The sequence below is a fragment of the Onychomys torridus genome, chromosome 17 (assembly GCF_903995425.1).
Source record: "Onychomys torridus chromosome 17, mOncTor1.1, whole genome shotgun sequence".
In the NCBI taxonomy this organism is placed as follows: domain Eukaryota; kingdom Metazoa; phylum Chordata; class Mammalia; order Rodentia; family Cricetidae; genus Onychomys; species Onychomys torridus.
In genome coordinates, this window is record NC_050459.1 from 55924828 (window position 1) to 55939560 (window position 14733).

Consider the following 14733-nt stretch of genomic DNA (forward strand, 5'->3'; position numbering starts at 1 on the left):
CACTCATCAAAACAGAACAAGTTTTTATGCTAAGAACAAACATGTACAAAATTTGAATGTGACACCATGGTACATTTAAAAAAAATATACAGGGCAGCACAAAATCAGCTAGGAGAGGTATGGACAAAAAATTCCTGCTTCTCCTCTATTTATTGCTTTAAACGTTTTATAAATATTTATTTGTGTATATGTGTGTGTGTGTTTGTGTGTATGTGTGTGTGTGCCTATTTGTGCATGCATGTGTGCACATATGGGCACACCATGCCTAAGTGCGTGCATGGCAGTTAGGAGACAATTTTTAGGACTCATCTCTCTCCTTCCATGTCGTCCTCAGAAGCCAACTTACATCCTCAGTTTTGGTGTCCAGCAATACTTCCCGCTGGTTGATCTGATCAGCCCTCATTTATTTCTTTTAAAATGTTGTTTTGTACAATTATTTGAAAAGTCATGATTGGCTATCTCTGTAATAAACATAGTCAAATAACATTTTAAAAGGTAATTTTCTTCTGTGTGCTGTGAAAACTATAAGGTATTCAGAACCTTGGCAATTATAAAGCACAAACAACATACTGTGTAGGTATAAAATTATTAACAAAATTAATTTAATAAAGTGTCTAGGACAATAATACTTATGAGCAAAACAACAATAATTTCATTTAACAGCACATTTAAGGCAAATGTTGAATTACTCTAAAAATAATATGTGGTACTGTCTGAATTCTAAAGCAAGATACAATAAAAATTTAATATCTATGTCAATGAACTAAATTATGGTAACAGACTTTCTACAGTTTCCTAGTTGTCTCAAGCTTAGTTTGTTATGACTTAGTGGGTATCAACTGGAGTTTCTGGGCTATTTCTTAAAAGTAGCTACATTTTCCCCCTCACGACACTTGAAATAATTTAATATATTCATTTTAATAAGAAGCTCACTAACACCAAACTATAAGGTTGTTTTAAATTTTAGTAATATTTTGGTGCATAAAGACATCCATGTGCAGTTGACATTCTAATCTTCACGCTGTTGCTGAAAGCAAAATGTTGTCATCAACTAGCAACTACTTAATTCATACCTGAAATTTGCTTTGTATGGAAATGCTTCATAACTAAAAAATTCTGCTGTTCATGTGCATCCAACTGAAATCTATTACATGTCGTAGAATAAGCACAGATTTCTGATAGCACACAGACTGACTGAGTTTCTGCATCTAACTTCATCTGTTACCCTGGAAGGGTAGGTCTCATGTTCTGCACCTCATCATCTGTTTCAGCAGTCACTGAAGAGTAGGAGTTTTAGGAGCTATTTCACACCTACACAAAGCCCAGAGCAGTGCGAAACACTTCCAGGGTGAGTAGGTTTTTTTTTTTTTTCTTTTCTCTTCCTCATTGTGGGCATATCTTGACTAGTTGAGGATGAGTGATAAAATATGGAAGAAGTTACTAGAACAAATCATTTTCATTGAGTGGCTCATCTACATTACAGGCAACACATACATATTTTAAAGGCAACATTCAATGAGATCCAAACATTGGTTCAAAAACTGTATTTACACTTTGCAAGTCATAAATAGAGAAAGATTGTTCAAGGGAAAACTGAGAAAAAGAATAAATTGTTATATCTAGTTTAATTTTGTAAAAATAAAGAAATATAACCTCCCCTCTTTTATTTCCCGGACAGTGGGTGTTTGTGGACAATTAAGAGAAAAACGCTCATTTGCACAGCAACTCACATCAACAAAAAAATAATAATTCAAAACAGATTGTTTAAGGGAAAGAGCCTTTCTTTGATAGGATCGATGATAATAAGAACTCTCTATTATATGTCCATGAAACTTTAGTAGGGTGCTACTTCATACATGGTTCTAGCACAACTTGGCACACAGAATTAAACTGGTCAACCACCCATAGCATTTACTTTCTAGCAGACACACTCATTCAACAGCTCACATATACATACATTAATATTAAAAACACACAGGGCGATAAAGCAAAAATTTATCCTAAAATTACATTTCTACAATAAAAGCAGGTTGGGATGTACACATGTAAATGTATCTGTATGGGTCCAATGTCTGTTATAGAAATGGATTTCCTTCTTGGAGTTGCTGATTAACATATGCTATGATTGCCAACATTTCAAAAGGCATGTTTTTAAGCAGATTTGTTTGATTATGTGCAAGAATTCTAAGGCATTGGAAGTAGTTGTTCCATAGGACAAGTTTTGCCCTTGCCATGATACACTCCTGATATATTTAACAAGTCTTTAGATTTCTTCACCTGCCACATACAGGGAGGCATTCATAGTATACAGGCATTTGGCTCATAGGTCAGAAACTTGTTGTTGTTGCTGTTTTAATGTTTATGGAATAGCACCATAGGAAATATTTCAGAAACAAATCATTTGCCACCCAATATTGTATTTTTTAAACTGAATCTTAAGAAGAGAACAAAAAAAGGTGAGATATTTTTTGTCTCCCAAACTCCACTTCCACTTCATCTGATCATTTTTAAATACAGTAACAACATCAATAACAATAACCATAACAATAATACATCAACACATTAACAATAAAGAAAGATCATAGCAGCAGTAGTAGTAACTGGAAGAGGAACCATCAGGTAGTCATTTGGAAGACAGCTGCACAACCTTGTGGGAGTTTTTCTTAAAGGTTCATAAGACATGATGGGTTTCCTGGATTTGGTGTGACTATTCAGCACTTCCCCAAAGAGAAATGAATTTACTAGTAAACTGGATATTTTCCAGTAATTAATACAATATCAAGAGATTAACTGCTTACAGACACTACAGATATTTCAGACTTCTCAAGATATAGATTCAATGAAGTGGTCACAAAATCATTTGTGTGAAGAGGGTAAGCTGGCCGGCATCTGAAAATAATGAAGATGAAATATTCCAGTTTCCAAACATAAACACACACACACACACACACACACACACACACACACACACACACACCCCTACATTTAAAGGACAAACCATCTTCCAAAGACCGCTATACCACATCTCCTTACATTGATTTGGTTTACACTGGGCCTGACCTACCAAGTCTTAAGCAAATGTGCTAAGACCCAAGAAGTAGGTTTCCAAGTTTTAATCTGTTTGATCATTGTATATCCCCAGATCTTGAAAAAGTAGTCAAGAAATCACTCCAGAGACTCATAGCCTCTGAAGTAAACTGTCCAAAATATGAGGCATATATTTCAAGCTGTTAATCTTCCTTGAAGCATGTGATGGTTGTCTAACACCATTATTAATCATTAAGCATGACTTTCAAACATCCTTGCAATGCCAATCCAATTTTCTGGAGAGTTTGCTTTATTCCAGAGATAACTCTAGTCTTGTAGTTCTCTTTTGTTCTCTCATTATATAAAACATTTATACTAATCTTGTCAATTTTAAAAATGTTTTCTTTCCATATGCACATTCCTTTCTGTTCTGAGGGAGGGTCTCCATTAGTTCTCGACATGCATGGTTTCAGGGTACCTTATACTTTTGTATCTTATATAAAATCCTTTCTTGTTGATAGTGTCATCTGTGTGAAAATGAATTAAAACTGCATCTCCAATTGAATAGATTTCTTCTGGTGGCTGAAAGAAAAAGCAAATGGAACATAAACCAAATGAGCAGCATACTAAGCCACTGTTTCATCAACGTCATGCTCATGCTCTAATAATTCAATCCACCCAATAGCCCAGAACAGTGGTTCTGTTGCATCTCTTTTCACAAAGATGAGAAAATACGAGATTTAGTGAAGAAATGCAATAATGAAGATCTCATAAAAGATATTTTAGTCCACTACTAAACTCCAAAATTTCTAATAAGACTTCATCTTCAAAACTTTAATCCACATTCCTTTGATTTATATGTAAACAAAGGAAATTACAGAACAGTAAAGAGATAGCCATTTCTTCAGTGGTTATTCTGAACTAGACCACTTGTGGAATCTATATCTTTCATTTCCCCCTCTTTTATTGATTAACAACATTCTAAGAATCTCTTTTGTTTCAAGTGTTACTTGGGTAAAAGTTTGATATTATTATTATTTAATTCCTAGAGAAGTGTTGACACTCAGAAAGTTGGGACTATTTCTATCTCATGTAAAATACACATTCAGAGTAGCTTCCATTTGAGTCCTGGGGGAAATAAAGAAAAGCAGACGTGTTTCTCATCCTGGTTTCTCCTGTGGCCTCCTCACTACCTGTCCCTGAACTCCACCTGCGCATGTGGAGCAATGGAACAGCATTTAGCGTGGCTGTGCCCACATGAATAGCTGGCCCTGGAGCTCTGACCAGAGGGATTGTGAAAGAAGAGAATGCAAACTGGAGCAATCTGGAGTTTCTCCCCTTTTCTCCTATGCTTTAATTTTGGAAGGAACAACATTGGCAAGGCTGCGTATTTAGATACGTTGTTTTTAGATTATTAAGCACATAAATATTTACTGCACAATGAAAAGTTAGAATATGGAAAGCGGCAAGGAACTAGAACAACTAGGTTCATCTACTCGTGTGAATAATGATGTAAACTTACAAAAAGTGGAGACATAGGAAGATAGAAGAGCCATGTTTATTTTTGTCTAGCCATTGATAATAATACAGAATGAACAATTTTTTCAAGAATGTTTTAATTCGGAAGTATTATATACACAAACCACTAATTAACAGGAATTTTCATTAATTGACCATGGAATTCTGTTGGTGACATACTTACCCCAGATCCACAGAATCTACCAAGACCCACAGCTTTTGAATTGAGACCATCAAAGATTTCAACATAATCATAGCCACAGTCAGCTTCTTCTTCTACTTCAAACATTTGGAAGGACAATTCAAGTCGAGAGCCTGGTTCTGACACTAGCAACCATTCACAATCAACTTGTCCTGGGTAGTTATTATCACCAAACTGAGCGTGGGAGTGCAGGTCTCTGGGTTTGGGCTCTGCCTTCAATCGACCACCACACTCTGCCCAAGAAAAGTAAAAGGAAATGAATAAGCTTGGTGAACTCCACAGTCCAGCCTCCATTTCAATGTGGTCTAACCAAGCTCTGACTCCTGTTTTAACATCCAGTATTCAGGACGTGATTGTGATGGAGAGCCAGAAACTGTCAGGCATACAGGCAAAAATGAAATATTCAGTCTCTGTCTGGTTTATGAACTCAGCTTAAACATCTAACTAGCTATGAGACTATTGGCAAGAAAGATCATGCCTCTGATCCTTATTTTCCCAAAGGCAAAATACATATGATGATGGCACCGATTTGTGTGACTTTGCAAAATATAATTTAAAAAGTCACTTGGAAGAGTACCTGTCACAAAATTTGCTAAATGGAATTATGGGAGATACACCTAATACTGTTTTTATTCTCACATTATTTTCATGGAGAAAACTTAGAACTCAGTAACCAAAGGAATAAAAATAACTTGAAAAAATAGCAAAACCTACGATTCGTGTGTGTATTTGCTATATATCACTGAACACTATATAATATTATTGTATATATACAATAATATTTGAGTAGGAATATTATCTCACTTGATCAGTAGAAAAAAACACAATTCATCACAGAACCTATCCAATTATAATTGGTGTATTTGCTATAATAAAATTTTAGTTTCATGCTTTAGAGAAATACATCAAGGAAATAGGACTGTGAGAACCAAATCTCTTAGCTTGTCTAATTTAAAGAAAAGGGTGTTTCCAAAACTTTTTATAGGTTCATTGTGGTCAGAGCCCCCAGTTATTATAACAGCTATTAAAGAGAAGCCTCCAGAGGCTAAAATGTTCTGCCAACAAATTCACCCATAAGCATAGTGATAGGGAATGAGACATGAAAAGTTTGGGGGAAAGTGAGGTATTTGCCAATATGTGAGAGGTTTCCCAGTATCAATCATAACCCTCAGAACTAAGAGCAGGAAAATATGTAAGGAATACATTTCTCCAAGACACTGTGTATGAAGATATAGTCATAGCACTACCACCATTGGTCATAAAACATGTAGTGAAGATGGACTGGGCAGCAGGGATGCTTAAGAGGCTTTTCACATTTGTATTGGTGAAACGACAGTGTGATTCATTGCTTTCATTCTCTATTCACTTTGTGTGTGTGTGTGTGTGTGTGTGTGTGTGTGTGTGTGTGTGTGTGTGTGAAGATGCATGTGTGCACACACTGTGGAAGTCAGAGACACCAGGTGTCCTTCTCAATCATTCTCTATCTCATTTTCTTAACACAGGGTCTTTCACTAAGCCTGGATATCACCAATTTGTCCAATTTGACCAGAATAGCTGGTCAGCAAATCCCAAGTGCCCTCTGTCTCCCAGTGCTTAATCAGAGAGCTGAGTACTACAACGCCTGCTATTTAACCTGGGTTCTGGGGTTCTGGGGATCTGGACTCAGGCCTTCATGCTTGGGAGGTAAGCAAGTTGCTGACTGAGCCAGAACTCTGTTTGGTAATGATTTTAGATTTATATTTCTGAATCTGCTGTAAGAATCCTGTATCTGAATGTGTAGTGTCAACCCCCAGACTTTGTCCCAGTGCAGCCTAAACAACTCCCAGGAAATATTCTCTTCTACATGTGATAGCACTTCAAACTCATGTTACCTCGGTCCAGAGAAAGTTCAGTCTCAATCTGTACAAAAACTCTATTATTTTTATTTTTTAATATTTATTTATTTTACTTTACTTTCATATTTTATCTGGTGCTAAGGATTGAACAAAGGGCATTGCATGCAAAGTTTGTACCCTACTGCTGAGCATATGTAAAATTTAATGGTACAAGACTCATAGCTAAAAGCTATCTTAAAGGATTCATTTAAGATTATGTGAATACATAAAACTATTCAGGTGCTTTATTGGAAGCTACAAAAAGAAGAAGAAGAAGAAGAAGAAGAAGAAGAAGAAGAAGAAGAAGAAGAAGAAGAAGAAGAAGAAGAAGAAGAAGTTCTTTAAAAAAGTATTAATTTCTATCAGAAAAGGAAAGTGATACCTTTAGGACCAGTGAAACATCATGTGAAAAACACATTTGATTTGGGGCTATAAGTGGCACGGTAGTTAAGAGCTGCTCTTCCAGATGACCTGGATTCAATTTCTAGCATCCACAAGGTGGCTCACAACCTTCTGTAACTCTAGTTCTAGGGCATCTGATGCCTTCTTCTGCCTTGTCCAGGCACCAGGCATGCATGTGGTATACATACATGCAGGCCAAACAGCTACAGCTATGAAATAAGAATAAATTTTAAAACAGCATCTGATTTTCTTCCTTCCTTCCTTCCTTCCTTCCTTCCTTCCTTCCTTCCTTCCTTCCTTCCTTCCTTTTTCTTTCTTTCTTTCTTTCTTTCTTTCTTTCTTTCTTTCTTTCTTTCTCTCTCTCTCTCTCTCTCTCCCTCCCTCCCTCTCTCCCTCCCTCCCTCCCTTCCTTCCTTCCTTCCTTTCTTTCTTTTCTTCTTTCTTTCTTTGTGTTTTGTTTTTGTTTTTGTTTTTGTTTTCGAGACAGGGTTTCTCTGTGTAGTATTGGTGTCTGTCCTGAATCTCACTCTGTAGACCAGACTGGCCTCAAACTCAGAGATCTACTTGGCTCTGCCTCCCAGATGCTGGGATTAAAGGCGTGTGCCACCCTCCACCCCCCCACTCCACTCCCCCCCACCCCTCCACCCTCCCGCAGGCATCTGATTTCAAGGAAGAATTATGTGAACCAGTGGGTTGAAGTTTCTGATTTTAATAACTACCTATTCTCGAACCCCACAAAATAACTGCTAGGTTGATACTGTTTCCAAGGTTAAAACACTGTCAGCACTTTCACTACAATGACCCCAGGGGTCAGGAAGAGCTGGGGCACTGAAGGCACAAGACATGGGGTGTGCTGATTTGGAGTGCCTGCCTCAGGGCTACTCCCCTGTCCTCACCAGCTCGGACAGAGAGTCGAGGTAGAAGTGAACTAGCAGGACAAAATGTGGAAAGACACTTAGGGCTTACAAACCAAAGTTTGTCAAGGCCTGTTTTTACTGAGAGTCACTGGACTTTAGGTTTGAGAGTGTTGAAGACTGTTAGAAAAAGGATTCATTCTTGCACACTACGTTTAGCCATTCCTTGATGCCCATAAATCTCTGTTTATACGAGTAAATATAAAAATAACGTTCTTATCATTAAAACCATAGAGGAAGTGTTAGCTTTAAAATAAACATTGGCTATTATGTACACCAGTGGGGTCAAATTTATATTCCCTGAGAGAAATCCCACATCATAAAATTATATATATATCATGAAGGAAATTCATTGATTTTTACTTCTTCTGGTTATTCAAAATCAAGCCAACATAGTATTTGACAATTTCCTGGAAAATACTATTTGTGTAGTCAAAATATTATCAATGAATAATTTTTCAATAATTTAAAAAATTTATCAAGCCAAAATATATAAAAACCAGTCTTTAGCATGCCAGCAATACTTTAACAGTGCTTGTAGGCTTCCCACGGCGGCTTATCTGTACTTCTGAGAAATTGAAAATGGAGCTGAGTAAGACTTGGGCAGAGATATTATGGAGTAGATTTCATTTCAATTTGCAAAGACATATTTTTTTGTTTACTGGTAAACATTAAATTCTAGAAGACATCCTGGAATTTGACCTATAAGTGCTTTTAGTGGCACTTTCTAATTCAGCTGAACTACTCCATGTCAATAACTTTCTCTGGAAAGGGCATGATAACATATTACTGGAATTTCAAATGTCACCAACAAACCATAAAATATTCGATACTAGAGAAAAATCATACAAAAAAGTCAAAACCATGATTTAAATTCTCTCTCTCTCTCTCTCTCTCTCTCTCTCTCTCTCTCTCTCTCACACACACACACACACACTCATCTGTGTGTGTGTGTGTGTGTGTGTGTGTTTGTGTGTGTGTGTGTATGTGTGTGTTTAAAAGCCACTAACTTTATCATCAGGAAAATTCCAAAGAGCTAATGGGACACCAATTTTTCCACACCTTGAATATTTGACAAGTTAAGAGGAATATATTTAAAATAGCAAATGTATAGAAAAATAATGGGAAACGTCTATAGTCTTATTTTTCTGAAACCAAAGTATTTATAACTGCATGAGGAATAATTAAATAGTATTATTAAGAGCTGAATAGCTAATAATAAAATACTATTTTACAATTCTCTTTCTCAAAGACTAACGCACAAATCGACTAAGCAGTAAAATAAAAACACAGAGTGAAAAATATTGTCCTATGAAGTAGTTAATGCACAAAGATTTCTAAAGGAAAATGAAAGAAAACATGACAAATATTGCATTAAAATCATTTCGGGAATGACTCTTATATTGCATTATACAGCCCCAATCCTTCAATCCTCAGAAGGGCCACAAGGTGTCAGTATAAGCTCAATGACTTTACAAATAACTTTTTTTTTTTTTTTCCCCCATAAACTCTGAAAGGAAAAAGGTAATCTTCTTTAGATTATTTTATAGACCATATATTTAAATTGGCCCCAGGGTACAAATAATTTCATCTTACTTAATTTAGCTTTACATATTTATATTTTTCTAAAGTTAAACTTTTCCCTAAACAGCTAAAAATCTGGATTAGAGAAAAGAACCATATTGCATACCAAATGCAAGGTAGGGGGAATTGACAAGTTAGGGAGCAACCTGAGGCAAAGTAGAACAACCTGGAAGAAAGTCTCAGCGAGGGATCGTCTCCATCAAACTGACCTCTGAGTCTGTCTGTGGGGGATTTCTTGGTTATGTTAATGCATATGGGAAAACCCAGCTCACCTGCACTTTTTCTAGATAAGGGATCCCGGCCTGACTAACTGCAGAGAGGAAGAGGCTGGGCATTAATAAGTCCACATGCATTTATTCTAGCTGTTGTTGAGTAGGAGTGTAACTAGCATCTTCAAGTTCCTGCCTTGACTTCTCAGGAATGATGGACTGCAACCTGGAAGTGTGAGCAAAAGTCTCCCCAAAGTCACATTTTTGGGTTTTGTTCTTGTCAGTTAGTTAGTTTGTTTGCTTTTGGTCTCTGCCTTTCATCACAGCAACAGAAATGGAGCTAGGACACCAGCAATACTTCAACCTCATGCAATTCTATTCATCAACCACATCTACATACCCAACCCAAAAGAATAATAAAAAAAAGAGGAAAGTACAGCAGCACATGCATGTGTGTGTGTGTGTGTGTGTGTGTGTGTGTGTGTGTGTGTGTGTGTGTGTGGTGAAAACCATTAGTTTATATGCAAATTTAAAAATGAATTTTAAAAAAGTATTTTCTCAGAAGAAAAGCATGAAGGTAAGTTGCTGACCTGTGGAATGTGTGGCCTGAAAGCCTTTTCTTTGAACAGAGGCATCAGAAATAAACCGAACAAACATCTGATTCCCAGTAGCCATGAGGGGATCTGGTATCTTGCTGCCACATAGTCGGCCAAGGATTGGTGACTTCTCTGTGTCTCCATCAAAAACTTCCAAGTGATCATATGCACATTCTTGATGTTGCTCAACTTCAAACTCATTGAAGGCCTATTTAAGAAGAAGGAAACTTTTTTACTAGCAATAAAACATTCAGAAACTTCTCTAGAGGATAAATTACCTGTCAATAAAATATGTCCATGGCAAACACAGGGATTAATCCAGAGAGCACGTCATTGAAAGGGGAGGTCATGTGGTGTTGACCTCCTGTAAAAGCATAAGGGTAAACACAAGATGTCCGTGTAACTGTTATGCTGTCTAGAGTTCATTCAAAAGCTATATATCACAGATTTTACCCCAGAGACACAAAATTGGTCTGTGGTGGAGATATTAGAACAAATGATTCAATGGGAGGCCTTTAGGTCATTAGGGACACGTCAATTCCTTCAGTCCCTCTTCTCATGTGGTCTTCCTGACCATAAGGTGTTTACCCTATAAATCCCTTGAATCTTGAACTCTTATCATGAATTTCTCTGTCACAAACCAAATAATACAGTCCATCAGTCAGGAACTTACACCTCAGTGACTATGGACCAAAATAATCTTTTTTTCTTTAGAAATTCATTACCTCAACATTTTGTTAAGTTATGAAAAGCTGACTTACATGATATAAAATTGTTAGAAAGCTAGCAACATACTCGACTTCTAGAACTGTTTTTAATTTAATCATAAGTTCATAACTTATAAAATAAACTTGCAAATAAATAAAAACTTCACACTCCAAAACTAACCAGACTGGGCATTCAGAACAGAAGCTATGGAACTTCATATTTAAATCCTATATTTTCAGTACTGAAGCTCTTGCATATGCTTATCCACCACCAAAACCAAAAACTCTATGGCAGAATTAGAACTAGATGAACCATTAGCTTTACATCCTCTTCCATAACTGGTGACCACTGCCTGCATTTAGTCCTTCTGCATCCCTTCATATTTTCCCCCTTTCTTTGTGTTATCTTTAACCCACATATAGGTTTCTTTACATATATCCATATGTTATTGCCTAGATTCTACATATGAAAAAGCTCGTGCTTTTTTTTTACTTCTTTCTTTCTGAGATTATATGACAGAGCTTAAATATCCCACGCTAAACTAGATTCCATTTTCTGCCTTTGGAAAAGCAAACATGAAATAAGCAATTATACTAAGTAGAAAGTAGGAGAAAGTAATGGAGTTACTAATAAGACCAGTAAGAGAAGAGAAAGGGGGCAATCTCTCTATTGCTATCCCATTGCACCCTGTTTGAAAGATTAATAAAAATAAGGATGAACATGGCTTGTTATGATCACTGTGAGTCAAGAGCAATGCTCACTTCATGCAACCAAAAGGAAAAGAAAATCCAAAAAAATAAGAGCAACTGTAATGCAAAGAATTTCACTGGAAATCAGTACTGTGTAGGAAACCATAGAGAGTGAGGAGTCAGGAGCAGAAATTATTTATCCTGGAATGCAGTTTGCAAAGCAGGCAGTCACCTAGAGGGGACACGCTCTGAACTAAATTTAGCAATCTCTATAACCCAGGGCGTGAGTACAATAAAGCAGACATAGTGTATGGGATGCAGAAGAGCCTCAGTTGGTGTCTAGATGCTTGATTACATCTGTGAATTCATTCATCAACCACCGTCTCATGTTTATAGAAAATCTCACCCTGAAATTTCTTGTTGATGTAGCCAATCAAACTTTCTGATTTCATGCCTCTCATGAGACATTATTCAATCAGCCTGTTACAGTTGGGCACACGTCCACATTCTTAATATCAGTGCAGAACTGGTAAGAAACCACTAAGAGAAAAATTGGCTCAACTATAGCCAGATTCCTTATTAGGTGGGAAATGACTCCTCTAACTTGCAAGAACAATGTTACTGTAAGAGAATGAAACATTATTTAGAAAAATCAGCGTTTGAAAACCATTCCATGTTGCATCGGTTACTTTTATGTCCGCTCGACACAAACAAACATGATTTGGAAGGACTCTCAGCTGAGAAAATGCCTGGATGTGACTTGACTGCAGGCAAGTCTGGAGGACATTTTCTTGATTTCTGATTTCTTGATTTCTGGCCTCAGACTCAGAGATCTGCCTGCCTTTGACTCCTGAGTGCTGGGATTAAATGTATGTTCCACCACCACTGGCTCAATTAATTTTTTATGATAATGTCCATAACACATAATAAGGAAACTGGTTTCTTTGATAAATAATGCTAAAAAAAATTGAACATCTGCATGGAAATAGAAACTAAGCCCTTATCCCATTCTAGACAGACAGACAGATACACACACACACACACACACACACACACACACACACACACACACGCACACACAGTAGATCAAAACCAAAATGACTCAAGCGGATTAACCTGGATTTAATTGTCCTTGACCAAAATCTAGTAGAAAAATTCTATGGTAAGTCACATTTTCTCTGGAATTGAGCCAGTTTGGCCATTTAAAGAAAGGGCATTTTTTAAAAGTTCAGATTTCTGGGATTGACTCAACTTGTAACTATTTTTGAAGATGAGGTCTTTTGGTAAAATGTAATTAAAAGAGTAGCTCTCTACTGGCATTGAACAGGCATCCTTGGAAGAAGGTGAAGACAATCCACAGTTTCTCCTAATGAAATAAAGAGAAGAAATGATGTAAGCTGAGCTGATGGCTCAGGGAAAGGGCACATGCTGCATAAGCATGAGGACTTGATTGCTAATAGCCAGAACACACTTAAAAGCCAGATGCAGTAATGCACACATTATCCTCATGGGGATATGAGGGGCAGAAGCAGGACAGTCTACCACACCTTGCTTGCCAGGTAGCTCAGCATACACAGTAGCTAAGAGACTCTGTCTCAAAGAGGACAGAAAGGCAAGGACTGATACCCACAGATGGTACTCTGATCTTCACACATGGACTATGTGGCACATCCCCAAATCCACCTTCAAAAACGAACATGCACATACACACACACACACACACACACACACACACACACACACACACAAATAAACAAAAACAACAAAAGTGTGTGAAGACACATCAAAAAGGTAAGCATTTAAAAGACAAGAAGAGAGGTCAACCAGATACCCACATAGTAGGTGCCAATTTGACCTTGGACTTTATTTCTTCATAACTGTGAAGAATTTTTTTAAAGATTTATTTATTTATTATGTATATAGAAGAGCGCATCAGATCTCATTACAGATGGTTGTGAGCCACCATGTGGTTGCTGGGAATTGAACTCAGGACCTCTGGAAGAGCAGTTAGTGCTCTTAACCTCTGAGCCATCTCTCCAGCCCTTGAAATTTTTAATATCTGAGTTATCCAATCTATGATATTTTGTTATGGCCACCTAACAGATTAACAGAGGTATAAACTATATCCCTGAGTTAAATATGAATACTACAAAAAATAGTAAAACAAATAGTGCTTAATAATCTTTCCAATAGATAAAAGGGAAATGAAGAAATAATCATTCAATAATAATATTCAATAAACAGTAGAAATCATTCACAATAAACTGATAGGTCAGTGTCTTGCTCAGCCACTATCAGAGATGTTTCCTCTTGCAGTAGATAGGAACAAATACAGAGATCCACAGGTAGAGAATGTGCAGACAGTGAGAGACCTGGGCAGAATACTCAGTACTCAACAAGATGTCTCCATCAAATTCCTCCTCTCAGAGCTCAGAGAATACTGAGGAAGAGGAGGCAGAAAGAATATAAAAGCTAGAGGGGATGGAGGACACCAAAGAAAGAAGGCCTTCTAAATAGGACCAAAACACCTGTGAACTTACAGAGGACAGAGTGGAATACAAAGGGTATGCACAGGTCTGGGCACAAATGGTCTCAGCACTAGGAGAGAGTGTGGACACATGCCTCCCATGCATAATGCAGAAGCTATCTCCAATTAGCAACTGCTCACAAAGGAAAATTGAGTTTTCTCCAGTAGACTGTCACGGGTATACAACTACTCTTAAGGGCAGGGCCCATGTCCAGCCCTGTAGTGGACTGTCAACACCAAAATGAATTCAGTGGAACTTTTGGAGGTTCTTTGTCTCATAATGCTTTGTCAAGACCTTTTTAACTATGCAGGTTTTTTGCATACATATTATAGTTTCTGGTTCTGTGTTTTCATGGGATTTCCCTGTGTGGGAACATGAGTATCTCTGCTCCTATATGTATTTCTTGTGATTTTTCTTTTATTCCTTTTCTTCTGTTTGTTTTGTCCTATTTTGGCTTTTGTTGTTGTTGTTTATTTTATTTT

General features: G+C 37.1%; 1 protein-coding gene across 1 annotated transcript in view; it reads right to left on the reverse strand.

Moving 5' to 3' along the window:
- Positions 1-719: 719 nt before the first annotated feature.
- Tll1 (tolloid like 1) overlaps positions 720-14733 on the reverse strand; it is a 176378-nt gene continuing 162364 nt past the window's right edge. Inside the window, exons 19-21 of the mRNA XM_036166488.1 lie at positions 10321-10534; positions 4730-4980; positions 720-3609 (exon numbers count right to left, since the gene is read on the reverse strand). Coding sequence (XP_036022381.1) covers positions 3475-3609; positions 4730-4980; positions 10321-10534 — 600 coding nt within the window. The 3' untranslated portion in view covers positions 720-3474. The remainder of the gene's footprint in view (positions 3610-4729; positions 4981-10320; positions 10535-14733) is intronic.